Source organism: Pseudochaenichthys georgianus, unplaced genomic scaffold (genome assembly GCF_902827115.2).
Source record: "Pseudochaenichthys georgianus unplaced genomic scaffold, fPseGeo1.2 scaffold_433_arrow_ctg1, whole genome shotgun sequence".
Taxonomy (NCBI): domain Eukaryota; kingdom Metazoa; phylum Chordata; class Actinopteri; order Perciformes; family Channichthyidae; genus Pseudochaenichthys; species Pseudochaenichthys georgianus.
This window is the reverse complement of record NW_027262998.1, coordinates 142192-170172: the sequence shown is the minus strand read 5'-3', so window position 1 is coordinate 170172 and position 27981 is coordinate 142192. Positions and strand designations below refer to the sequence as shown.

Below are 27981 nucleotides of genomic sequence, written 5' to 3'. Positions count from 1 at the left end.
ATCGCTGCAGAATATTATTATCTCATAGTTCTTCACATATAAATATCAAAAGACATATACATATGACAGAAGTACTCACACAGATCACATAACCCTTTTTAAACATGAATATAAAAGGTTAAACAGTACAATGTTTATCTGTAAATTAACTTAGAATCAGTAATGTTTTTGTATATCCAATTTGACACTACTTCATTTTGTATTGTCTAATAATTCTCATGTTTAATGTTTGTATTATATATGTTAAATAAATCTAATCAAATAAAACTTGCATGACTTAAAACCAGCTCCATTACATGTCGTAGTTCAATTCTTACCTTGAAAACAAATTTAGATTTCTTAATTGTTTTTATACGTTTTGAAGTGTATTTATATGTTCCAAGTATTTTTTCAATAATTGAGCTCTAAGTAATAGGATTATTGTGTATCTTTTATTCCCTTCTGTTTTAACTAAGTTATATTCTTACTTCTTTCTGTATAGATTGATAGTTGAATAGTAACTATAAAAAAAACATGTCGCTTTATCCCGTTCTAAATGAATAGACATCATCCCTTCTCCTGCAGTAACGCCGCCCTCTTGTGTCTGAAAGCTGCAACTGCAGTATTTTATACAAAGAAATCTCAAGAATACACAACTCTAAATGTTTTTAACGGAGGGATTTTATTACAAATGGGGAATCTCAGAACACGGGAAGCAGGTTGTCTGTAATTAAATAGCATCCATACTAAATGCTGGGAAACATACCGTGGATGAAAAAGCGTCGTATTGTTATTTACAGTCTGTTAATGTAGGAGGCTTCAGCGCCCCCCCCCCCTCCAGGCTGCTGCTCCTCTCTTCTTCATGCTTCCTCCTCCATCCCCCCCCTCCTCCTCTTCCTCTTCCTACACCTCCTCCTCTTCCTCCTCCATCTCCTCCTCTTCCTCCTCTCACTTTCTTCCTCACTCCGCTGGCTTGTTCTGTGTCGTCGTTGTCCGCGTCTCCTCCTCTCGGCCGTTTCCTTTTCTCGCCTTGCTCCTTCATTTCCTGAGGAAGACCAGTTTCATTTTTCAATTATTATTGTTTGGTGGATTTTTTTCTGTATACAAATACACTTTTTCAAATTACAATAAAGATCTGTCGTGCATATTTTATTAAAGCGGTTCCCAGAAAAAAACTAAAATATCAAAATCAAATTAATTCAGAAACATTAAAACTTACTGAGAGATTAATCAAAACTGGAAATATGCTTTAGTTGCATTCCTAGAACCAAGAACATTTTGATACCAAGGCAAGTTTATTTATAAAGCCCTTTTCAACGCAATTCAAAGTGCTTTACAAAAAAAAAATGAAAGACATTAAGCATTAAAAAAGAAAAGCTAATAAAATAAACATTAAGGAAAAATACATGAATAAAAGTTACAGTGCAGTTTAAGATATTAATAGTTCAATTAAAAGCAGCGACAAAAAGAAAGTAGAAGTACTCAGGTCTTGTACTTGACTAAAAGTAGAAGTACTCAGATCTTGTACTTGACTAAAAGTAGAAGTACTCAGATCTTGTACTTGACTAAAAGTAGAAGTACTCAGATCTTGTACTTGACTAAAAGTAGAAGTACTCAGATCTTGTACTTGACTAAAAGTAGAAGTACTCAGATCTTGTACTTGACTAAAAGTAGAAGTACTCAGATCTTGTACTTGACTAAAAGTAGAAGTACTCAGATCTTGGACTTGACTAAAAGTAGAAGTACTCAGGTCTTGTACTTGACTAAAAGTAGAAGTACTCAGATCTTGTACTTGACTAAAAGTAGAAGTACTCAGATCTTGTACTTGACTAAAAGTAGAAGTACTCAGATCTTGTACTTGACTAAAAGTAGAAGTACTCAGATCTTGTACTTGACTAAAAGTAGAAGTACTCAGATCTTGGACTTGACTAAAAGTAGAAGTACTCAGGTCTTGTACTTGACTAAAAGTAGAAGTACTCAGATCTTGTACTTGACTAAAAGTAGAAGTACTCAGATCTTGTACTTGACTAAAAGTAGAAGTACTCAGATCTTGTACTTGACTAAAAGTAGAAGTACTCAGATCTTGTACTTGACTAAAAGTAGAAGTACTCAGATCTTGTACTTGACTAAAAGTAGAAGTACTCAGATCTTGGACTTGACTAAAAGTAGAAGTACTCAGGTCTTGTACTTGACTAAAAGTAGAAGTACTCAGATCTTGTACTTGACTAAAAGTAGAAGTACTCAGATCTTGTACTTGACTAAAAGTAGAAGTACTCAGATCTTGTACTTGACTAAAAGTAGAAGTACTCAGATCTTGTACTTGACTAAAAGTAGAAGTACTCAGATCTTGGACTTGACTAAAAGTAGAAGTACTCAGGTCTTGTACTTGACTAAAAGTAGAAGTACTCAGATCTTGTACTTGACTAAAAGTAGAAGTACTCAGATCTTGGACTTGACTAAAAGTAGAAGTACTCAGGTCTTGTACTTGACTAAAAGTAGAAGTACTCAGATCTTGTACTTGACTAAAAGTAGAAGTACTCAGATCTTGTACTTGACTAAAAGTAGAAGTACTCAGATCTTGGACTTGACTAAAAGTAGAAGTACTCAGGTCTTGTACTTGACTAAAAGTAGAAGTACTCAGATCTTGGACTTGACTAAAAGTAGAAGCACTCAGATCTTGTACTTGAGTAAAAGTAGAAGTACTCAGGTCTTGTACTTGAGTAAAAGTAGAAGTACTCAGATCTTGTTCTTGAGTAAAAGTAGAAGTACTCAGATCTTGTTCTTGAGTAAAAGTAGAAGTACTCAGATCTTGTACTTGAGTAAAAGTAGAAGTACTCAGATCTTGTTCTTGAGTAAAAGTAGAAGTACTCAGATCTTGTACTTGAGTAAAAGTAGAAGTACTCAGATCTTATTCTTGAGTAAAAGTACTCAGATCTTGTTCTTGAGTAAAAGTAGAAGTAGTCAGATCTTGCACTTGAGTAAAAGTAGAAGTACTCAGATCTTGTTCTTGAGTAAAAGTAGAAGTACTCATATCTTGTACTTGAGTAAAAGTAGAAGTACTCAGATCTTGTTCTTGAGTAAAAGTAGAAGTACTCAGATCTTGTTCTTGAGTAAAAGTAGAAGTACTCAGATCTTGTACTTGAGTAAAAGTAGAAGTAGTCAGATCTTGCACTTGAGTAAAAGTAGAAGTACTCAGATCTTGTTCTTGAGTAAAAGTACTCAGATCTTGTACTTGACTAAAAGTAGAAGTACTCAGATCTTGGACTTGACTAAAAGTAGAAGTACTCAGGTCTTGTACTTGAGTAAAAGTAGAAGTACTCAGGTCTTGTACTTGAGTAAAAGTAGAAGTACTCAGATCTTGGACTTGACTAAAAGTAGAAGCACTCAGATCTTGTACTTGAGTAAAAGTAGAAGTACTCAGGTCTTGTACTTGAGTAAAAGTAGAAGTACTCAGATCTTGTTCTTGAGTAAAAGTAGAAGTACTCAGATCTTGTACTTGAGTAAAAGTAGAAGTACTCAGATCTTGTACTTGAGTAAAAGTAGAAGTACTCAGATCTTGTTCTTGAGTAAAAGTAGAAGTACTCAGATCTTGTACTTGAGTAAAAGTAGAAGTACTCAGATCTTATTCTTGAGTAAAAGTACTCAGATCTTGTTCTTGAGTAAAAGTAGAAGTAGTCAGATCTTGCACTTGAGTAAAAGTAGAAGTACTCAGATCTTGCTCTTGAGTAAAAGTAGAAGTACTCAGATCTTGTTCTTGAGTAAAAGTAGAAGTACTCATATCTTGTACTTGAGTAAAAGTAGAAGTAGTCAGATCTTGTACTTGAGTAAAAGTAGAAGTACTCAGATCTTGTACTTGAGTAAAAGTAGAAGTACTCAGATCTTGTTCTTGAGTAAAAGTAGAAGTACTCAGATCTTGTACTTGAGTAAAAGTAGAAGTACTCAGATCTTGTTCTTGAGTAAAAGTAGAAGTACTCAGATCTTGTACCTGAGTAAAAGTAGAAGTAGTCAGATCTTGTTCTTGAGTAAAAGTACTCAGATCTTGTTCTTGAGTAAAAGTAGAAGTACTCAGATCTTGTACTTGAGTAAAAGTAGAAGTACTCATATCTTGTACTTGAGTAAAAGTAGAAGTAGTCAGATCTTGTACTTGAGTAAAAGTAGAAGTACTCAGATCTTGTACTTGAGTAAAAGTAGAAGTACTCAGATCTTGTTCTTGAGTAAAAGTAGAAGTACTCAGATCTTGTACTTGAGTAAAAGTAGAAGTACTCAGATCTTGTTCTTGAGTAAAAGTAGAAGTACTCAGATCTTGTACCTGAGTAAAAGTAGAAGTAGTCAGATCTTGTTCTTGAGTAAAAGTACTCAGATCTTGTTCTTGAGTAAAAGTAGAAGTACTCAGATCTTGTTCTTGAGTAAAAGTAGAAGTAGTCAGATCTTGCACTTGAGTAAAAGTAGAAGTAGTCAGATCTTGTACTTGAGTAAAAGTAGAAGTACTCAGATCTTGTCCTTGAGTAAAAGTAGAAGTACTCAGATCTTGTACTTGACTAAAAGTAGAAGTACTCAGATCTTGTACTTGACTAAAAGTAGAAGTACTCAGATCTTGGACTTGACTAAAAGTAGAAGTACTCAGGTCTTGTACTTGACTAAAAGTAGAAGTACTCAGATCTTGTACTTGACTAAAAGTAGAAGTACTCAGATCTTGTACTTGACTAAAAGTAGAAGTACTCAGATCTTGTACTTGACTAAAAGTAGAAGTACTCAGATCTTGTACTTGACTAAAAGTAGAAGTACTCAGATCTTGGACTTGACTAAAAGTAGAAGTACTCAGGTCTTGTACTTGACTAAAAGTAGAAGTACTCAGATCTTGTACTTGACTAAAAGTAGAAGTACTCAGATCTTGGACTTGACTAAAAGTAGAAGTACTCAGGTCTTGTACTTGACTAAAAGTAGAAGTACTCAGATCTTGTACTTGACTAAAAGTAGAAGTACTCAGATCTTGGACTTGACTAAAAGTAGAAGTACTCAGATCTTGGACTTGACTAAAAGTAGAAGTACTCAGGTCTTGGACTTGACTAAAAGTAGAAGCACTCAGATCTTGGACTTGACTAAAAGTAGAAGCACTCAGATCTTGTACTTGAGTAAAAGTAGAAGTACTCAGGTCTTGTACTTGAGTAAAAGTAGAAGTACTCAGATCTTGTACTTGAGTAAAAGTAGAAGTACTCAGATCTTGTTCTTGAGTAAAAGTAGAAGTACTCAGATCTTGTACTTGAGTAAAAGTAGAAGTACTCAGATCTTGTTCTTGAGTAAAAGTAGAAGTACTCAGATCTTGTACTTGAGTAAAAGTAGAAGTACTCAGATCTTATTCTTGAGTAAAAGTACTCAGATCTTGTTCTTGAGTAAAAGTAGAAGTAGTCAGATCTTGCACTTGAGTAAAAGTAGAAGTACTCAGATCTTGTTCTTGAGTAAAAGTAGAAGTACTCATATCTTGTACTTGAGTAAAAGTAGAAGTACTCAGATCTTGTTCTTGAGTAAAAGTAGAAGTACTCAGATCTTGTACCTGAGTAAAAGTAGAAGTAGTCAGATCTTGCACTTGAGTAAAAGTAGAAGTACTCAGATCTTGTTCTTGAGTAAAAGTACTCAGATCTTGTACTTGACTAAAAGTAGAAGTACTCAGATCTTGGACTTGACTAAAAGTAGAAGTACTCAGGTCTTGTACTTGAGTAAAAGTAGAAGTACTCAGGTCTTGTACTTGAGTAAAAGTAGAAGTACTCAGATCTTGGACTTGACTAAAAGTAGAAGCACTCAGATCTTGTACTTGAGTAAAAGTAGAAGTACTCAGGTCTTGTACTTGAGTAAAAGTAGAAGTACTCAGATCTTGTTCTTGAGTAAAAGTAGAAGTACTCAGATCTTGTACTTGAGTAAAAGTAGAAGTACTCAGATCTTGTACTTGAGTAAAAGTAGAAGTACTCAGATCTTGTTCTTGAGTAAAAGTAGAAGTACTCAGATCTTGTACCTGAGTAAAAGTAGAAGTAGTCAGATCTTGTTCTTGAGTAAAAGTACTCAGATCTTGTTCTTGAGTAAAAGTAGAAGTACTCAGATCTTGTTCTTGAGTAAAAGTAGAAGTAGTCAGATCTTGCACTTGAGTAAAAGTAGAAGTAGTCAGATCTTGTACTTGAGTAAAAGTAGAAGTACTCAGATCTTGTCCTTGAGTAAAAGTAGAAGTACTCAGATCTTGTTCTTGAGTAAAAGTAGAAGTACTCAGATCTTGTTCTTGAGTAAAAGTAGAAGTACTCAGATCTTGTACTTGAGTAAAAATAGAAGTACTCAGGTCTTGTTCTTGAGTAAAAGTAGAAGTACTCAGATCTTGAATAAAAGTAGAAGCACTCAGATCTTGTACTTGAGTAAAAGTAGAAGTACTCAGATCTTGTACCTGAGTAAAAGTAGAAGTAGTCAGATCTTGCACTTGAGTAAAAGTAGAAGTACTCAGATGTTGTACTTGAGTAAAAGTAGAAGTACTCAGATCTTGTTCTTGAGTAAAAGTAGAAGTACTCAGATCTTGTACTTGAGTAAAAGTAGAAGTACTCAGATGTTGTACTTGAGTAAAAGTAGAAGTACTCAGATCTTGTTCTTGAGTAAAAGTAGAAGTACTCAGATCTTGTACTTGAGTAAAAGTAGAAGTACTCATATCTTGTACTTGAGTAAAAGTAGAAGTAGTCAGATCTTGTACTTGAGTAAAAGTAGAAGTACTCAGATCTTGTACTTGAGTAAAAGTAGAAGTACTCAGATCTTGTTCTTGAGTAAAAGTAGAAGTACTCAGATATTGTACTTGAGTAAAAGTAGAAGTACTCAGATCTTGTTCTTGAGTAAAAGTAGAAGTACTCAGATCTTGTACCTGAGTAAAAGTAGAAGTAGTCAGATCTTGTTCTTGAGTAAAAGTACTCAGATCTTGTTCTTGAGTAAAAGTAGAAGTACTCAGATCTTGTTCTTGAGTAAAAGTAGAAGTAGTCAGATCTTGCACTTGAGTAAAAGTAGAAGTAGTCAGATCTTGTACTTGAGTAAAAGTAGAAGTACTCAGATCTTGTCCTTGAGTAAAAAGTAGAAGTACTCAGATCTTGTTCTTGAGTAAAAGTAGAAGTACTCAGATCTTGTACTTGAGTAAAAGTAGAAGTACTCAGATCTTGTTCTTGAGTAAAAGTAGAAGTACTCAGATCTTGTACTTGAGTAAAAGTAGAAGTACTCAGATCTTATTCTTGAGTAAAAGTACTCAGATCTTGTTCTTGAGTAAAAGTAGAAGTAGTCAGATCTTGCACTTGAGTAAAAGTAGAAGTACTCAGATCTTGTTCTTGAGTAAAAGTAGAAGTACTCATATCTTGTACTTGAGTAAAAGTAGAAGTACTCAGATCTTGTTCTTGAGTAAAAGTAGAAGTACTCAGATCTTGTACCTGAGTAAAAGTAGAAGTAGTCAGATCTTGCACTTGAGTAAAAGTAGAAGTACTCAGATCTTGTTCTTGAGTAAAAGTACTCAGATCTTGTACTTGACTAAAAGTAGAAGTACTCAGATCTTGGACTTGACTAAAAGTAGAAGTACTCAGGTCTTGTACTTGAGTAAAAGTAGAAGTACTCAGGTCTTGTACTTGAGTAAAAGTAGAAGTACTCAGATCTTGGACTTGACTAAAAGTAGAAGCACTCAGATCTTGTACTTGAGTAAAAGTAGAAGTACTCAGGTCTTGTACTTGAGTAAAAGTAGAAGTACTCAGATCTTGTTCTTGAGTAAAAGTAGAAGTACTCAGATCTTGTACTTGAGTAAAAGTAGAAGTACTCAGATCTTGTACTTGAGTAAAAGTAGAAGTACTCAGATCTTGTTCTTGAGTAAAAGTAGAAGTACTCAGATCTTGTACCTGAGTAAAAGTAGAAGTAGTCAGATCTTGTTCTTGAGTAAAAGTACTCAGATCTTGTTCTTGAGTAAAAGTAGAAGTACTCAGATCTTGTTCTTGAGTAAAGTAGAAGTAGTCAGATCTTGCACTTGAGTAAAAGTAGAAGTAGTCAGATCTTGTACTTGAGTAAAAGTAGAAGTACTCAGATCTTGTACTTGAGTAAAAGTAGAAGTACTCAGATCTTGTTCTTGAGTAAAAGTAGAAGTACTCAGATCTTGTTCTTGAGTAAAAGTAGAAGTACTCAGATCTTGTACTTGAGTAAAAATAGAAGTACTCAGATCTTGTTCTTGAGTAAAAGTAGAAGTACTCAGATCTTGAATAAAAGTAGAAGCACTCAGATCTTGTACTTGAGTAAAAGTAGAAGTACTCAGATCTTGTACCTGAGTAAAAGTAGAAGTAGTCAGATCTTGCACTTGAGTAAAAGTAGAAGTACTCAGATGTTGTACTTGAGTAAAAGTAGAAGTACTCAGATCTTGTTCTTGAGTAAAGTAGAAGTACTCAGATCTTGTACTTGAGTAAAAGTAGAAGTACTCAGATGTTGTACTTGAGTAAAAGTAGAAGTACTCAGATCTTGTTCTTGAGTAAAAGTAGAAGTACTCAGATCTTGTACTTGAGTAAAAGTAGAAGTACTCATATCTTGTACTTGAGTAAAAGTAGAAGTAGTCAGATCTTGTACTTGAGTAAAAGTAGAAGTACTCAGATCTTGTACTTGAGTAAAAGTAGAAGTACTCAGATCTTGTTCTTGAGTAAAAGTAGAAGTACTCAGATATTGTACTTGAGTAAAAGTAGAAGTACTCAGATCTTGTTCTTGAGTAAAAGTAGAAGTACTCAGATCTTGTACCTGAGTAAAAGTAGAAGTAGTCAGATCTTGTTCTTGAGTAAAAGTACTCAGATCTTGTTCTTGAGTAAAAGTAGAAGTACTCAGATCTTGTTCTTGAGTAAAAGTAGAAGTAGTCAGATCTTGCACTTGAGTAAAAGTAGAAGTAGTCAGATCTTGTACTTGAGTAAAAGTAGAAGTACTCAGATCTTGTCCTTGAGTAAAAGTAGAAGTACTCAGATCTTGTTCTTGAGTAAAAGTAGAAGTACTCAGATCTTGTTCTTGAGTAAAAGTAGAAGTACTCAGATCTTGTACTTGAGTAAAAATAGAAGTACTCAGGTCTTGTTCTTGAGTAAAAGTAGAAGTACTCAGATCTTGAATAAAAGTAGAAGCACTCAGATCTTGTACTTGAGTAAAAGTAGAAGTACTCAGATCTTGTACCTGAGTAAAAGTAGAAGTAGTCAGATCTTGCACTTGAGTAAAAGTAGAAGTACTCAGATGTTGTACTTGAGTAAAAGTAGAAGTACTCAGATCTTGTTCTTGAGTAAAAGTAGAAGTACTCAGATCTTGTACTTGAGTAAAAGTAGAAGTACTCATATCTTGTACTTGAGTAAAAGTAGAAGTAGTCAGATCTTGTACTTGAGTAAAAGTAGAAGTACTCAGATCTTGTTCTTGAGTAAAAGTAGAAGTACTCAGATCTTGTACCTGAGTAAAAGTAGAAGTAGTCAGATCTTGCACTTGAGTAAAAGTAGAAGTACTCAGATCTTGTTCTTGAGTAAAAGTAGAAGTACTCAGATCTTGTACTTGAGTAAAAGTAGAAGTACTCAGATCTTGTACTTGAGTAAAAGTAGAAGTAGTCAGATCTTGTACTTGAGTAAAAGTAGAAGTACTCAGATCTTGTTCTTGAGTAAAAGTAGAAGTACTCAGATCTTGTTCTTGAGTAAAAGTAGAAGTACTCAGATCTTGTACTTGAGTAAAAGTAGAAGTACTCAGATCTTGTACTTGAGTAAAAGTAGAAGTACTCAGATCTTATTCTTGAGTAAAAGTACTCAGATCTTGTTCTTGAGTAAAAGTAGAAGTACTCAGATCTTGTACTTGAGTAAAAGTAGAAGTACTCATATCTTGTACTTGAGTAAAAGTAGAAGTAGTCAGATCTTGTACTTGAGTAAAAGTAGAAGTACTCAGATCTTGTACCTGAGTAAAAGTAGAAGTAGTCAGATCTTGCACTTGAGTAAAAGTAGAAGTACTCAGATCTTGTTCTTGAGTAAAAGTAGAAGTACTCAGATCTTGTACTTGAGTAAAAGTAGAAGTACTCAGATCTTGTACTTGAGTAAAAGTAGAAGTACTCATATCTTGTACTTGAGTAAAAGTAGAAGTAGTCAGATCTTGTACTTGAGTAAAAGTAGAAGTACTCAGATCTTGTTCTTGAGTAAAAGTAGAAGTACTCAGATCTTGTACTTGAGTAAAAGTAGAAGTACTCAGATCTTGTACTTGAGTAAAAGTAGAAGTAGTCAGATCTTGTACTTGAGTAAAAGTAGAAGTACTCAGATCTTGTACTTGAGTAAAAGTAGAAGTACTCAGATCTTGTTCTTGAGTAAAAGTAGAAGTACTCAGATCTTGTACTTGAGTAAAAGTAGAAGTACTCAGATCTTGTACTTGAGTAAAAGTAGAAGTACTCAGATCTTGTACTTGAGTAAAAGTAGAAGTACTCAGATCTTGTACTTGAGTAAAAGTAGAAGCACTCAGATATTGTACTTGAGTAAAAGTAGAAGTACTCAGGTCTTGTTCTTGAATAAAAGTAGAAGTACTCAGGTCTTGTTCTTGAATAAAAGTAGAAGTACTCAGGTCTTGTACTTGAGTAAAAGTAGAAGCACTCAGATATTGTACTTGAATAAAAGTAGAAGTACTCAGGTCTTGTACTTGAGTAAAAGTAGAAGCACTCCGATATCGTACTTGAGTAAAAGTAGAAGTACTCAGATCTTGTATTTGAGTAAAAGTAGAAGTACTCAGAGTGTAGTAATACTCTGTTCCAGTAAAGGTCCCGATTGATCATGAAGTGTCCTCAGAGCTGGTGAAGGAGCAGCTCGTCTGAAGTGATTTGTGAGCGCGGACTCACCAGCCGGGCGAACCTCTGGGCCTCGCTGACCCGCTCCACCAGCATCATCACCTCGTCCTCCTGCGTCGGGAACGCCGGGAGCTTCTTCGCTATCAGGGTCTCGATCCGCTGGAAGAGCTCCACGTCGTATCTACGGTAACAGAACAGTCACTTTAGGTAAGGCCTTTATAAAGCACATTCAACGTCATTTACATCAACACTTAAGAAGAAGACAACAGAAAGGAACAATAAATAAACAGATTCATAAAAGAGATACAGAATAGTTTCACAACATTATAAATACAGCAGGTGCTCAAACAAGTTAAAAGGCTTCTGGGTAAGCAGACTTCAGGTCCTCTGGAAGCTTGTTCCCTTCGTGGGGAGACGACAAACTAAAAGCAGCGTCTTTACCATTACATTAATACAGCAGCCATCTTTAGCCTCAACACGAGATACTGGAACGAAACACATCTAATCAAAGCTCCTTACTGAGTGACGAAGGTGATGGACTTCCCGGAGCGCCCGGCTCTGGCTGTCCGCCCCACTCGGTGGATGTAGTCCTGAGGACACACAGCCATCAAATCAAAGGCCTTTCAACACCAGGCAACTCAAAGTGCTTTACAAAGATAATGACATTAAGAAAATGGCATTTAAAAACAACGATAATAAAATAAACATGAAATGAATAAAAAGAAAAGCCTGGGTTTAAAAGCTACAGCGGACCGGCAGGTTTGTTCCAGATATTTGGAGCAGAATAACTGAACGCTGCTTCTCCCCTAAAAGGTCCCCTATCATCCTCCTCTTCATCAATATATTACAGGTCTCAGATATATCCAGAGCCTGTCTCTGATTGGCTGAAACACCAAACAGATCATTGCAGCATTACCCATAATCCCCTCTGTTTCAGCCCCGTTTCCAAAGTGCTGATTCTCTGTCTGTTACTTTAGATGAAAACAAGGAGCCCCTCCCCACGAGACATGAGGAAGAGGGGACACATGTTGATGTAGAAGAGACATGAGGAAGAGGGGACACATGTTGATGTAGAAGAGACATGGAGAAGAGGGGACACATGTTGATGTAGAAGAGACATGAAGAAGAGGGGACACATGATGTAGAAGAGACATGGAGAAGAGGGGACACATGTTGATGTAGAAGAGACATGAAGAAGAGGGGACACATGTTGATGTAGAAGAGACACGAAGAAGAGGGGACACGTGTTGATGTAGAAGAGACACGAAGAAGAGGGGACACATGTTGATGTAGAAGAGACACGAAGAAGAGGGGACACATGTTGATGTAGAAGAGACACGAAGAAGAGGGGACACATGTTGATTGAAGAAGAGACATGAAGAAGAGGGGACACATGTTGATGTAGAAGAGACATGAGGAAGAGGGGACACATGTTGATGTAGAAGAGACATGAAGAAGAGGGGACACATGTTGATGTAGAAGAGACATGGAGAAGAGGGGACACATGTTGATGTAGAAGAGACATGAAGAAGAGGGGACACATGTTGATGTAGAAGAGACATGAAGAAGAGGGGACACATGTTGATGTAGAAGAGACATGAAGAAGAGGGGACACATGTTGATGTAGAAGAGACATGAAGAAGAGGGGACACATGTTGATGTAGAAGAGACATGAAGAAGAGGGGACACATGTTGATGTAGAAGAGACGTGAAGAAGAGGGGACACATGTTGATGTAGAAGAGACATGAGGAAGAGGGGACACATGTTGATGTAGAAGAGACATGAGGAAGAGGGGACACATGTTGATGTAGAAGAGACATGGAGAAGAGGGGACACATGTTGATGTAGAAGAGACATGAAGAAGTGGATTTTGCGTACTCGGTGACCTTTGAAGTGAAAGGACACCAGCTCCTAGATCATCAGTGTGTGTTCTTCAGGTACCTTGGAGTGTGTGGGGATGTCGTAGTTGATGACGCAGTCGACGTGAGGGATGTCGAGACCTCGGGACGCCACGTCGGTCGCCAGCAGCACCGAGCGAGACTTGGACTTGAACTTGTTCAGAGATCCCAGGCGTTTGTTCTGAGAGGGAGAACCAGGAAGTGAGTAAGGGGTCGAATGCACTAAATAAGATACGTCCTTTATTGAATCCCAATTTGAGACTTTTCTGCATCGGAGGAACATGAAGACACTTTGGACACTCAACATTTAAAGACCAGAAATAAACATTCCAAAATGTACACATCTCACAAAGGACACAAAGGACACAGCACCAATGTGGTTCCTCACTGTGTAGTAAGTGAAGCTAAACAAGGTTCCTAACAGAGGGAACTAGTACCCAAGTGTCCACCTTGATAAGAGCTTCATCTGATTCTATTTACACGAAGACAGACTCCTGCTTTCACTCGGTCACTCACGACATCCTCTGCAACAAGAACTATCCGATAAGCAACCTCAGAGAGAGAGTGTGAGTGTGTGTGTGTGTGTGTGTGTCAGTGTTAATTTTGCCAGCTATTGATTTAGTCTTTAGACGAAAATGGTTATTAGTTTTAGTCGATGAAAAATCATTACATTTTAGTCAAGATGTTTTCTCTCTTAAACTAATCCCGTTGGGAAAACACAGGAATCTGAAATTGGAATCAAGGAGACTTTATCTTTTTCATCAAGTGTTGAAATTCCTAAAGCAACATTTCACTCTCTTAACACTTTACTTGTGTAGGGACCTAGGGATGGTATCGTTAAGGTTTTTAACGATACTACTACTCTTAAAAAGCTATGTGCACACAGAGGGAGAGAGAGTTAGGCCCCGCCCCCCGCACACAGAGGGAGAGAGAGTTAGGCCCCGCCCCCCGCACACAGAGGGAGAGAGAGAGTTAGGCCCCGCCCCCCGCACACAGAGGGAGAGAGAGAGTTAGGCCCCGCCCCCCGCACACAGAGGGAGAGAGAGAGTTAGGCCCCGCCCCCCGCACACAGAGGGAGAGAGAGAGTTAGGCCCCGCCCCGCACACAGAGGGAGAGAGAGAGTTAGGCCCCGCCCCGCACACAGAGGGAGAGAGAGAGTTAGGCCCCGCCCCGCACACAGAGGGAGAGAGAGTTAGGCCCCGCCCCGCACACAGAGGGAGAGAGAGTTAGGCCCCGCCCCCCGCACACAGAGGGAGAGAGAGTTAGGCCACGCCCCGCACACAGAGAGAGAGAGAGTTAGGCCCCGCCCCCCACACAGAGGGAGAGAGAGTTAGGCCCCGCCCCCCGCACACAGAGGGAGAGAGAGAGTTAGGCCCCGCCCCCCACACACAGAGGGAGAGAGAGAGTTAGGCCCCCGCACACAGAGGGAGAGAGAGAGTTAGGCCCCCGCACACAGAGGGAGAGAGAGAGTTAGGCCCCCACACACAGAGAGAGAGAGAGAGTTAGGCCCACAACCACACAGTGAGAGAGAGTTAGGCCCCGCCCCCCACACACAGAGAGAGAGAGAGTTAGGCCCACAACCACGCAGTGAGAGAGAGTTAGGCCCCGCCCCCACACACAGAGAGAGAGAGAGTTAGGCCCCGCCCCCCACACACAGAGGGAGAGAGAGTTAGGCCCCGCCCCCCGCACACAGAGGGAGAGAGAGTTAGGCCCCGCCCCCCGCACACAGAGGGAGAGAGAGCTAGGCCCCGCCCCCCGCACACAGAGGGAGAGAGAGCTAGGCCCCACCCCCCGCACACAGAGGGAGAGAGAGTTAGGCCCCGCCCCCCGCACACAGAGGGAGAGAGAGCTAGGCCCCGCCCCCCGCACACAGAGGGAGAGAGAGTTAGGCCCCGCCCCCCGCACACAGAGGGAGAGAGAGCTAGGCCCCACCCCCCGCACACAGAGGGAGAGAGATTGCTCTTCTGGAGTGAAGAGAGCGGATATAATGATATTAGAAACGTGAGATGCATTTTGACAGACGAGATGGAAACTTGGGGAAAATATGCTGCATTTTGAATGTCCGATATTCCACCATTAATACCTTAGTCCCGTCTCGTCAACGAAAGATATACATTTCGTCATCGTTTTTATTATCAAGAATCTATTTTTAGCTCGTCGTCGTCTCGTCTTAGTCGTGAACAAAAAGGACGTTGACGAACATTTTTCATCATAGTTTTTGCTGACGAAATGAACGCTGGCGTGTGCGTCTCTACCTGACTCATCTGGCCGTGGAGCGGGATGGCAGTGATGCCGAGGTTCCTCAACAGCAGCGCCACCCGCTGGGCGTTGTTACACGTGCTGCAGAAAATCATAAAGGAGTTTCCTGCCAGCTCGTTCAGAATGGACACCAGGTAACAGTCCTGCAACACACACACACACACACACACACACACTCCAGCATTATACATGACGCACACAGGAAGAGATATTTGAAACATTGAAGCGTGTGAATAACGAGCCCTACCTTGTACTTGGACGGTATGAAGACGTAGTACTGCTGCAGTTTGTCTACGGTGGAGTATTTGGTGGACACGGCGCACTTCACAGGATCCCTCAGAGCGGCTCTCTGGAGCTTTTGGACCTGGAACCAAAGTTGAGAAACATTCACAGCAAGAGAAAAGGCTCTGAGCCACTTCATGTACTCAAGAAGGACTGACGGCCCGTCCACACGACAGCTGCAAAAAAAGCTTGGAGCTCGGCGTGTCTGAAGCTCGACCAACGACCAATCACATGAATCTCCCGCCCCTGACACACAAGCAGCGGTTTGATTGGCTAGAGCTTGTACTGGCATATGATTCGATTGGCTGACGCTTCCACCGAAGCTTCAAAAGTTGAACATTGCTCAACTTTTGCAGCCGCCAGGAAAGCTCCGCTCCGCTTCCCACAATGCAGTTCGGCGAAAAGTGCCGAAGCGTTGCAAACCGTTTTTGAAGCTGTCGAAGCCGTAGTGTGGACGGGCCGTGATACATGCAGAGAGAACAGAGAGGGAGGAAGTGTTTCCTACCTTTTTGGTCATGGTGGCGGAGAACAGGTAGGTGTTCCTCTCTCTGGGAATCACCTTCAAGATCTTATCCACCTGAGATTCAGAGTCAGATATTTCATTCATGTTGCTGCAGCGTTCAGTTAAATACGCACACAGGCCACTAGGGGAGTAACGGTTCACAGAAGTCACGGTTCGGTACGACAAGAAAGAGCAAAAAAAATCCCAAATGTATAATTCCAGGTTTGTTGTTATTTATTTTTGAACAGTAGTGCACGTTTCAGTTTAATAATAAGGAACTCTGACATTTTGAATAATTAACTGTATTAAACAGTTAAAAACAAACCACACACTCAGATGGCCGTATTATCTATAATGGCTGATGTCAAACAAAAAGGTTTCATCAAGCTGTAAAACTAAAAAGAATGTCTTGAAAATATTACATCATAAATAATAAGAAAGTGTTTCAAGTCGTTGAAAAACATATGCCAAAAGCTTCCGTTATTTATTTTGGTCTCTCGGCTCTCGTGTCTCTTGGCTTCTTAAAAACAGCGGGGATCAGCTGTTGAACTGCTGTTGTCTTTCGCCGGGCTCCGGTGATTGGCTAATCTGGGTGATGCCTTCTGATATGATTTAGCATGTTTGTGTTCTCATTAGCATACCGCACCGCTGTAGAACAACGCCGACACACCGTCCTCTTCCGATCCACACTCGCACACCTCATCGTTACTGTAGTCCACAGGGAACCCGAAATGTTCCCACACAGCTGATTTAAAGAAGCAGGTGGGTTCTAGCTCCTGTGTGTTATCTGAAATCGCCATACTAACTTTTCTTCTTCTTGTATTTAGTTCGTTGTGTTTCTTCTTGTTCTTCATTTGTTGTTTAAGGGCGGCTGGCAAACAGCTTTTAGGCGCAATACCGCCCCCTGGAGTATATATAGTGTAGTGGATGCTGCCCTGAAGGACAGACTTTTTTCCCACTCGAAAAAAAAAGGCGTATTCGTCATGTGACTGTGTGTGCCGAACCGTGACGGTACGGGACGAAGACGGATACCGTTACACCCCTACAGGACACAGAAACGGTTAACTAATATCCACCAATTCTGCAGAGTTTATTTCCACCCACCTCGGTCTCAAAGTCCATGTTGAGGATTCTGTCGGCCTCGTCCATCACCAGGAACTTCAGCGCTCTCAGAGAGAAACCCTTCGTGTTCTCCATGTGGTCGATCAGCCGCCCGGGCGTGGCTGTGGAGACATCACATTCACTTCATCACCACAATGCGGGGAACAACACGAGCAGATATACACACACGCTGAAATATATTAAACAACGTACGGTTTTAATTAAAGCTGTCAAAATTATCGCGTTAATGGCGGTAATTAATGTTTTTAATTAATTGCGTTAAACTATTTAACGCATGTGCAGAATGGCCCGCCCCCTACATCCCACCAGTGGCAGCGCCAGGGTATCGCTGGGGTAGGCTGCACCCATACCAATAAGTGGCTTAGCCCCACCATGAGACATGATGTTAAAGTAAGCAAAATAAAGTCTGCCAACTTGCGGAGTAAATTGCACAGACAGCAGTTAGTCAGATTGATGTCAGCAGCCGCTTGTCTGGAAATACCGAAGACTAGAACATCTTTGATAATGTCTTCTGGCCAATCAGAATCAAGATAACGGCGCGGTGTTGTTGCAGGAAGTCCCGACGGAGAATACTTTTGCGGTAGTGCATCTCTATACACATCGATACAACATTACGTGTTGATAGAAATCAACACGTAATGAATTCAGACCCCACGGTTTGATGATTGACAGGTGTGTGTGGGCTGTCTTTCATTTTGACACGCAGAACAATGTTATAATAAACATACTGTATGTTAAATGGATATATCCGCCTGCTTTCATTTATCTTTCCATTCCCAACAATATACATAAATAAAGGGCATATTTTGGACATAGTTCGAATGGTGATTAATCATGATTAAAAATTAAGACAGCCCTAGTTTTAATATAAAGATACAAATATTTTCCATTCAGATCTTCAATTAAGATTTTGGAATGAACGTTTATGACATACGTAACATTTGATGACGCCACACTAGGGCTGCACGATATTGCGATATTTTCCCCCTGCGATATGAAAACATACAGGAATTGAAGAAAAGACCGTTTTTTTTAACTTTCTTGAACTTTAATGATACAATTGGTATTTTTGTAACTATATTTAACCGGATGAAGGATTTTAGTCACGGCCGCCTGGAAGTCATCAGAGCAACGAGCTGAGCTGCTCGGTTAGCAGCGCCGACCTGGAGAAACACACGAAACCACTTTATTCAGTGTTTCTCCCTTTGATCTCCGTCCCTCTGCTTCGGAGGTTCGATCGTGATTGCTTTGCCGTCACTCACTCAAGTTCCCCGACGTGAGAGCCGCGAGTTTCCCTTTGTGGCAAGCAGCAAAATAATTGTAACATGACGTGTTTGAGTTAATTTGCCGACTTAATATCGCACGTGCTAAAACATGTCCGCAGCCCAAAGCCACACCCTGACAATACTAAATAAAAAAACGCGTTGTTGGAAATATATTCTATGACTTTTTTAATGTTTTACAAATCAGGTTATTACCTATAATAGCGTTTAGAATTGAACACGTTCAGTGGGAAGTAAATGGAATTCACGCGGTTGTTAGATTGATGCATTCTTTCAACTTTTGGACTTCACAAGCACTCGGGACTTAGTGCAAATATTTGGACCTCGTAAGTGGGAGACAATCCTACGCAGACACCATTGGAACCCAATTAAAAACAATTTTAATGCTTTTTCTTTTTCAATTTTAGTCTATATGTTGGTTGAAACTAAGCCAGAAAAATAATAATAATAATAATAAAAAAAATATATAAATAAAATCGATTTTTTAAAATAATTTTCGATTATGGAGACTGTAACGAATATTCGAATAATCACTGGCATCCCTACTCTATATACATCGATACAACATTACGTGCTAAGAAAAAGCATTGAAATGTTAGAATCAGTGTTAGGAATGAATCTTCAAAATATTTGAAACGCCCCTAAATGGACAGTTTGTGACAAATGTGCAAAAATATCTGAAGAGGATTGATCTCAAAAGTTCTTACCGATAACAATGTGTGGCTTTTTGGCCAGCACCAGAGACTGGGACATCATATCGATTCCTCCGACGATGACGGCTGCAACACAGACAACATACGGGTCATTATTAAGATACAGAGTAGCATGCTAACAAGGGTACCAACTGTAGCTGTGAACATGACAGGATGTGTGATGACCCAGAAGAGCATCAGGACTGCTTGAGGCAGATGATAGCTATGTGATGAACATGATGATTCAGCCTCTATGGAGAGAGACATCAAGCATGCTCATTTCTGACGTGGAGCTAATCTGAAGGAAACATTGAAGACTGCTTTCTGTTCCTCCATCTTGTGACTGAGTGACTCCCTCTCTTGGATATCAGCGTGTGAAGGACACTGCTCAGGAACTAGTCTCTGTATGTGATGACTCCTTCCCTTCTGGAGAGGATCCCAGACACATGGATCCTGAGAAGAAGCTCAAGCCGGGGACGAGTGAGAGTTCTCTAACAGTAGTTGTATGAGTAGTAGTGGTGTTAGTAGTATAAGTTGGAGTAGTAGTAGTATAAGTAGTAGGGATGGGAACGGTTGATCGAATATTCAAAATTATTCAGGTATTCTAATATGAGAATATGAGTTATGAATATTTGTATTGAATTTTTTTTATTTATTTACTTTTTGGGAGGGGTGCCGAAGTTGATTACATATTATCAAATAATTCAATGTATACGACAGTGCCATAGCCAAGTGTGTTAGGTCTGTCTCTCTGTCTGTCTGTCTAAAAATAATAATTTGTTTTTATAGGATATGTTTAACATTGGTCAAAGACGTTAACATTTCAGTTAACCGTTTTTTTGGGGGTTGAATATTCGAATATACATTTTCTTTCAAATTCCCATCCCTAGTAAGTAGTAGTATTAATAGTTGTATGAGTAGTAGTGGTGTAAGTAGTATAAGTTGGAGTAGTAGTGGTGTAAGTAGTAGTTGTATGAGTAGTTGTATGAGTAGTAGTGGTGTAAGTAGTAGTTGTATGAGTAGTTGTATGAGTAGTAGTGGTGTAAGTAGTAGTTGTATGAGTAGTTCTATGAGTAGTAGTGGTGTAAGTAGTATAAGTTGGAGTAGTAGTGGTGTAAGTAGTAGTTGTATGAGTAGTTCTATGAGTAGTGGTGGTGTAAGTAGTAGTTGTATGAGTAGTAGTGGTGTAAGTAGTAGTTGTATGAGTAGTTCTATGAGTAGTGGTGGTGTAAGTAGTAGTTGTATGAGTAGTAGTGGTGTAAGTAGTAGTTGTATGAGTAGTTGTGGTGTAAGTAGTATAAGTTGGAGTAGTAGTGGTGTAAGTAGTAGTTGTATGAGTAGTAGTGGTGTAAGTAGTATAAGTTGGAGTAGTAGTGGTGTAAGTAGTAGTTGTATGAGTAGTTCTATGAGTAGTGGTGGTGTAAGTAGTAGTTGTATGAGTAGTTGTATGAGTAGTTGTATGAGTAGTAGTGGTGTAAGTAGTATAAGTTGGAGTAGTAGTGGTGTAAGTAGTAGTTGTATGAGTAGTTCTATGAGTAGTGGTGGTGTAAGTAGTAGTTGTATGAGTAGTTGTATGAGTAGTTGTATGAGTAGTAGTGGTGTAAGTAGTATAAGTTGGAGTAGTAGTGGTGTAAGTAGTAGTTGTATGAGTAGTTCTATGAGTAGTGGTGGTGTAAGTAGTAGTTGTATGAGTAGTTGTACGAGTAGTTGTATGAGTAGTAGTGGTGTAAGTAGTAGTTGTATGAGTAGTTGTATGAGCAGTAGTGGTGTAAGTAGTAGTTGTATGAGTAGTTGTATGAGTAGTTGTATGAGTAGTAGTGGTGTAAGTAGTAGTTATATGAGTAGTGGTGGTGTAAGTAGTAGTTGTATGAGTAGTTCTATGAGTAGTGGTGGTGTAAGTAGTAGTTGTATGAGTAGTTGTACGAGTAGTTGTATGAGTAGTAGTGGTGTAAGTAGTAGTTGTATGAGTAGTTGTATGAGCAGTAGTGGTGTAAGTAGTAGTTGTATGAGTGGTAGTGGTGTAAGTAGTAGTTATATGAGCAGTAGTGGTGTAAGTAGTAGTTGTATGAGCAGTAGTGGTGTAAGTAGTAGTTGTATGAGCAGTAGTGGTGTAAGTAGTAGTTGTATGAGTGGTAGTGGTGTAAGTAGTAGTTGTATGAGTAGTTGTATGAGCAGTAGTGGTGTAAGTAGTAGTTATATGAGCAGTAGTGGTGTAAGTAGTAGTTGTATGAGCAGTAGTGGTGTAAGTAGTAGTTGTATGAGCAGTAGTGGTGTAAGTAGTAGTAGTATGAGTAGTTGTACGAGTAGTTGTGGTGTAAGTAGTAGTTGTATGAGCAGTAGTGGTGTAAGTAGTAGTTATATGAGTAGTGGTGGTGTAAGTAGTAGTTGTACGAGTAGTTGTATGAGTAGTAGTGGTGTAAGTAGTAGTTGTATGAGTAGTTGTATGAGCAGTAGTGGTGTAAGTAGTAGTTGTATGAGTGGTAGTGGTGTAAGTAGTAGTTATATGAGTAGTGGTGGTGTAAGTAGTAGTTGTACGAGTAGTTGTATGAGTAGTAGTGGTGTAAGTAGTAGTTGTATGAGTAGTTGTATGAGCAGTAGTGGTGTAAGTAGTAGTTGTATGAGTGGTAGTGGTGTAAGTAGTAGTTATATGAGTAGTGGTGGTGTAAGTAGTAGTTGTATGAGTAGTTGTACGAGTAGTGGTGGTGGCCAGTGAGACATTAGAAACCAGATCCCTTGATGAACACGTACCACACTTCACGCCGATGCTGGAGCCCAGCGCCTCGAACTGCTCTGCGATCTGGAAGGCCAGCTCCCTGGTGGGGGTGAGGACGAGCGTGTGCAGCCTCTGGGGCGAGGACAGCAGGGACTGCAGGATGGGCAGAGCGAACGCGCCCGTCTTACCGGAGCCGGTCTCTGCCAGGCCGATGATGTCCCTCCCTGCAGAGCAAATATAAATACATTAAAACAAATGATTCCAGGCCCGGAGAAGAACCGTAGCAGGCTGGAGAATCCAAAATAGAGTTTGAGATATGAACGGCCTTTTTTACGCAAGCAGGACAATTCCACATTCCACTAAAGGCAATTCAGAGTGCTTTACAAAAATGAAAGACATTAAGAAACATATTTAAAAACACTCATAAAAGCAGGCACATGAATTAAAGCGAGTGCACACATCGAGCTCTGACTCTCAATCATCGCCAACTTCTTAGCAGAGATAGTTTTCCCTTTCTTTCTCGTTGAACTTGTCCGTTAGTTATTTCAACGGTTTCACGCTAAACTAAAAATTCTAATCTGACCCCACGATACCTTTTAGATTTCGCCGAAACTATTCCTCTTTTTTAAAAGCACATTAGTTCAGTTTAAGTTGTCTTTACGTGTACATGGTATCGCAGTATTTCATCGTATACAGCAGGGGTGTCAAACTCAAGGCCCGGGGGCCAAATCCGGCCCGCGACTTCATTTAATGTGGCCCCGCAAGAGCTTGCAAAGAATATAATACGTTTATTATACGGTTACATGCCGCTTTACTACATGTAAGTATGTTGCCCATAAACTACATGTCCCACAATGCATCTCGTTTTGTGACATGCGCACTGAAGAGACTTGCAATTATTTGCCCTGGACTTCTGCTTTCAGACGTAGTTAGTTATTACCCTATCTGATAATAATCCAATTCAGAGGCAATAATATAATATAATACATTATTTTATATATTTATATTTATATATATGTATATTTATATAGTAACAACCGGCCCTTTGAGTGCAACCATAATGCTAATGTGGCCCGTGATGAAATTGAGTTTGACACCCCATGTATACAGTATTTCATCGTACGCTGCGTTTCACCGTATACCGTATACATGTACATATGTGTCTGATTCCTGTAACTGCCGTACACGATGACATCACATCCCACTTGTTTGACGCGTTAACCCAAAGCGACTTACAGACACGTCATACCGGAAGCCAGCACTCTTTTTGGAAGAGCTCGTGCTGGGAAGGAGCAGGAGGAGTGGAAACTACATTTCAGATGCTTTGCACGTTTGAATTGCATACTTGTATGTTGGAAAAGGACAATTATTAAATGTTGCTTTCTTTTGATTTGTATGTTGTTCTTGTTTATTGGTTTCAGGCATTTGCTTTTGGAGTGTTTGTTATTTTACGAGTTGTGTTTTTTATGAATTTAAAAATGTGTGCATAAAGAAAGACTGGAAGTGTGTTGCCGGGGGACACAGAGGCATGCTGACTGCAGTGGGGAAGATCAGCGCACTAACCACTGAGCCACAGCCTCCCTATAACGTGTGTGTTCTGTTGCATCGAGTGTGCACACGACCCATGAGAGAGCCATGGCTCTGGTAGCAGGTCATCTGTTAGAGCGGCTGTTTTGAAGATATGGACTTTATTGTTGCCGTGGTGTGGGAACAACAGAATACATGAGGTCCAGAAAGAGACTTGCACTTTTACTGAAGTTGGATATTGAAATGAGGACTTTTACTTGCAGTGGATTATTTTAACACCACACGCACTAGGGATCGACCGATATGGCTTTTTCAAGGCCGATACCGATTATTAGTAATCAAGGAGACCGATAACCGATATTTGGAACCGATATACATTCGCAGTAAAATCAGAAAGTCTTGGTGTCAAAATGTAGAATAACACAAACTCCAACACAACTTCTTTGAAATGCATTTAAGCATATATTATGTTTAATGAACTTTTAAACATCTTTCAACTGGTTTCCTCTCTGAGCCTTTTCTTTAGTGCAGCCGTCTGCTATGAGTCAGAGAGAGACAGGAAGTGGGGCAGCAGGCTGACATGCTAACTAACAATAATGCTTACTTTATTATATCTGTCTATCTAGCATAACATCCCAATAAGCTGCTAGCAACTGCAAAACACTAGTGCTAATGTTTAGCAAACTATTAAAAGTGAGGCTATGACAGTCGACCTAACGTTAGTCTCGTAGCCTCACTTCTGATATGTTGCTAAACATTTGCCAGATACATGTTGGCTAGCTAATGAGCTTCACAGATCAACCTGAACAACTGCGAGGCTCCACTTCCCCCTAATACGCACACCTGGTCAACAAGAGCTGCAACAAGAGGGAGAGTTCATTCAGCCAATCTTCTTGTAAAGCTGCACGACAGTGGAACTCGATCCCAGTAAAGATTAGAGAACTAAACACCTGCCGTTTATTTAAATCCAACTTAAAGACTTGGTTAGTGGAAAGTCAGCTCTGACACAACCTGCACTTCACAACGCTCTGTGTGTCCACGTGCCTTACCTGCTGCTATCCGTCTGCTTTGGGAATATGTATTTATGTTTAGTTTTTATCATAATATAAGCATCTCTGTTGGAAGTTGTTTTACTGATTGTATTTACCTGTTACTTGAAGTGAATATTTGTTTTTAGGATGACTTTCAACGTCTGCCCAGAGACTAGACGAAACATAGCCTGTTGGATAACTCTGACACATTCACAGAAAGGTCGATCAACGTGCGCTGACCCCGTCAAATAAATATATAAATAAATAGTATTCTATATTACTTGTACTGAAGTAAAGGATGCGAGTACTTCATCGCCGCGGATCACTCACCCTGCAGCGCCAGAGGAACAGCTTCGATCTGAATCTTCGTGGGGGTTTTCCATCCCAGCTGATCGCACGCCTCACAGAGGACCTCGGTGACTCCCTGGGGACCACAAGACCCCATCATCACACACCGGGGATATTTCACACAGTACAACATGACCTATACTCAGAAGGTCTGAACGCATCTACCTCAAATACATATACATTACAAACACATGCATTTTTAAAATAAATGTACCCGTTAAACACCTCAAATGTGTACTTGAGTACAGTTCTTGAGTATATGTACTTGGTTACTTTCCACCACACCGTACAACAGTATGCATCATCACACAGGAGCAGAGCTGTAAAGTAACTACAGTATAAAGTACATTTTGAGAGACTTGTACTTTACTTGGGGATTTCCATTTTCTGCTACTGTGTACTTCTACTCCTCTACAGTTCAGAGGTACGTGGTGTACTTCTACTCCTCTACAGTTCAGAGGTACATGGTGTACTTCTACTCCTCTACAGTTCAGAGGTACATGGTGTACTTCTACTCCACTACATGTATTTAATACCTTTAGTTACTTTCCAGATGTGGATGAATGATGTGAAATAAATAAGTGTTGAATCAGACTTTAGTTCCACCTGGAGTAAATCCACCAGCTACCCTGCAGTCTACAAAGTACTTCAGACTAGCTGCACCTTCACCAGCTACCCTGCAGTCTACAAAGTACTTCAGACTAGCTGCACCTCCACCAGCTACCCTGCAGTCTACAAAGTACTTCAGACTAGCTGCCCCTTCACCAGCTACCCTGCAGTCTACAAAGTACTTCAGACTAGCTGCACCTTCACCAGCTACCCTGCAGTCTACAAAGTACTTCAGACTAGCTGCACCTTCACCAGCTACCCTGCAGTCTACAAAGTACTTCAGACTAGCTGCACCTTCACCAGCTACCCTGCAGTCTACAAAGTACTTCAGACTAGCTGCACCTTCACCAGCTACCCTGCAGTCTACAAAGTACTTCAGACTAGCTGCTCCTTCACCAGCTACCCTGCAGTCTACAAAGTACTTCAGACTAGCTGCACCTTCACCAGCTACCCTGCAGTCTACCAAGTACTTCAGACTAGCTGCACCTTCACCAGCTACCCTGCAGTCTACAAAGTACTTCAGACTAGCTGCACCTCCACCAGCTACCCTGCAGTCTACAAAGTACTTCAGACTAGCTGCACCTCCACCAGCTACCCTGCAGTCTACAAAGTACTTCAGACTAGCTGCCCCTTCACCAGCTACCCTGCAGTCTACAAAGTACTTCAGACTAGCTGCTCCTTCACCAGCTACCCTGCAGTCTACAAAGTACTTCAGACTAGCTGCACCTTCACCAGCTACCCTGCAGTCTACAAAGTACTTCAGACTAGCTGCACCTTCACCAGCTACCCTGCAGTCTACAAAGTACTTCAGACTAGCTGCTCCTTCACCAGCTACCCTGCAGTCTACAAAGTACTTCAGACTAGCTGCACCTTCACCAGCTACCCTGCAGTCTACCAAGTACTTCAGACTAGCTGCACCTTCACCAGCTACCCCTGCAGTCTACAAAGTACTTCAGACTAGCTGCCCCTCCACCAGCTACCCTGCAGTCTACAAAGTACTTCAGACTAGCTGCACCTCCACCAGCTACCCTGCAGTCTACAAAGTACTTCAGACTAGCTGCCCCTTCACCAGCTACCCTGCAGTCTACAAAGTACTTCAGACTAGCTGCACCTTCACCAGCTACCCTGCAGTCTACAAAGTACTTCAGACTAGCTGCACCTTCACCAGCTACCCTGCAGTCTACAAAGTACTTCAGACTAGCTGCACCTTCACCAGCTACCCTGCAGTCTACAAAGTACTTCAGACTAGCTGCACCTTCACCAGCTACCCTGCAGTCTACAAAGTACTTCAGACTAGCTGCACCTCCACCAGCTACCCTGCAGTCTACAAAGTACTTCAGACTAGCTGCACCTCCACCAGCTACCCTGCAGTCTACAAAGTACTTCAGACTAGCTGCCCCTTCACCAGCTACCCTGCAGTCTACAAAGTACTTCAGACTAGCTGCACCTTCACCAGCTACCCTGCAGTCTACAAAGTACTTCAGACTAGCTGCACCTTCACCAGCTACCCTGCAGTCTACAAAGTACTTCAGACTAGCTGCACCTTCACCAGCTACCCTGCAGTCTACAAAGTACTTCAGACTAGCTGCACCTTCACCAGCTTTGAGAACACTTTCATGATCAATCATTATAAAACATGTCATATATATTATTCTGAAATGGACCAATACTCTGGTACTTCTACCACCTCAGCATATTCCATGATTAAAGAGACGATGGGGCTAGCTTAGCTTAGCTAGCTAACTGCTATGCTGCGGTTTGTTTTTGTTCCGTCCATTCTCCTTCCTGTGAAGAAACTTACCAAATCTTTGAATGTTTTCAGTGCTACTTCTATTTCTGGGACCTCGGGCTGGCTGTTATCCTCCTCGCTGCCCGAATCATCGGGTTTTTCTTCTGTTTTGGGCTTCACGTTTTCCTCAACTGCGTCCGCCATGCTGGATGCCAAACGTGTCGTCAGGTCCGTACTGCGCAGAAGCGGAAACAAACTGAAGCCGCACTGCATGGCGGGAATTGTTGTTTTTTATGCATCAGCGTTGTTTATACATCAAAAGTACTATACAACTGTTATATACTGTGCTCCTAAGTACTTTTTTGGTTTACGTTTTTTCAAATCTATTTATGTTGACACCGTTTTTGTTAATGTATATTATTATTATTATTATATTATTATTTTTACTCTTTTATTCAGAGAAATACATGCAAAACATTGACATCAGGGGTACATAATAAGTACGTTTACAGAGGGAAAAAAGGAAAATAAAATGTATATAAAGATAAACAAAAGATTATTCATATATAATAATACCTGTTATTTGTATAGCACACTTTAAAAACAACGTCATCACAAGATGCTTAACAAATTAATGAGAGTAGAGTTAAAAACATACAAAACACATTTCTACACTGAACAAAAATATAAACGCAACACTTTTGTTTTTGCTCCCATCTCTCATGAGAGGAACTCAAAGATCTAAAACATGTTCTATAAACACAAAATAACCATTTCTCTCAAATATTGTTCACAAATCTGAAAGAATCTGTGATACTTCTCCTTTGCCGAGATGATCCATCCCACCTCTCAGGCGTGGCATATCAAGATGCTGATCAGACAGCATGATTATTGCACAGGCGTGCCTTAGGCTGGCCACCATAAAAGGCCACTATATTGGGGGGGTCCGAAAACCAGGCAGTATCTGGTGTGACCACCATTTGCCTCACGCAGTGCAACACATCTCCTTCGCATAGAGTTGATCAGGTTGTTGATTGTGGCCTGTTCGGGTTAGGGTCAGACCCGGCGGCAGACATACGTCTTGATTTACCAGGGCCACCCCCAAACTTACATTTCCTGGGAAATCTGATTTGCTCGAGGGGATTGTCTCACAGGAGATTTTTTGAAATACTAACATAAAATACACATTCTGGTAC

At 40.3% G+C, this 27981-nt stretch overlaps 1 protein-coding gene across 1 annotated transcript; it reads right to left on the bottom strand.

The window, feature by feature from the left end:
- Nucleotides 1-642: 642 nt before the first annotated feature.
- ddx47 (DEAD (Asp-Glu-Ala-Asp) box polypeptide 47) lies at nucleotides 643-27036 on the bottom strand. The gene is made up of 12 exons (XM_034078466.1): nucleotides 26858-27036; nucleotides 24430-24523; nucleotides 21577-21765; nucleotides 18844-18915; nucleotides 16836-16954; nucleotides 15735-15806; nucleotides 15195-15311; nucleotides 14944-15090; nucleotides 12732-12869; nucleotides 11309-11379; nucleotides 10841-10970; nucleotides 643-1024 (listed from the first exon to the last, which is right to left on the bottom strand). Exons 1-12 carry the CDS (start codon nucleotides 26987-26989, stop codon nucleotides 770-772), a joined length of 1536 nt encoding a protein of 511 aa, XP_033934357.1. The 5' UTR covers nucleotides 26990-27036; the 3' UTR covers nucleotides 643-769.
- Between the last annotated feature and the right edge of the window lie 945 nt (nucleotides 27037-27981).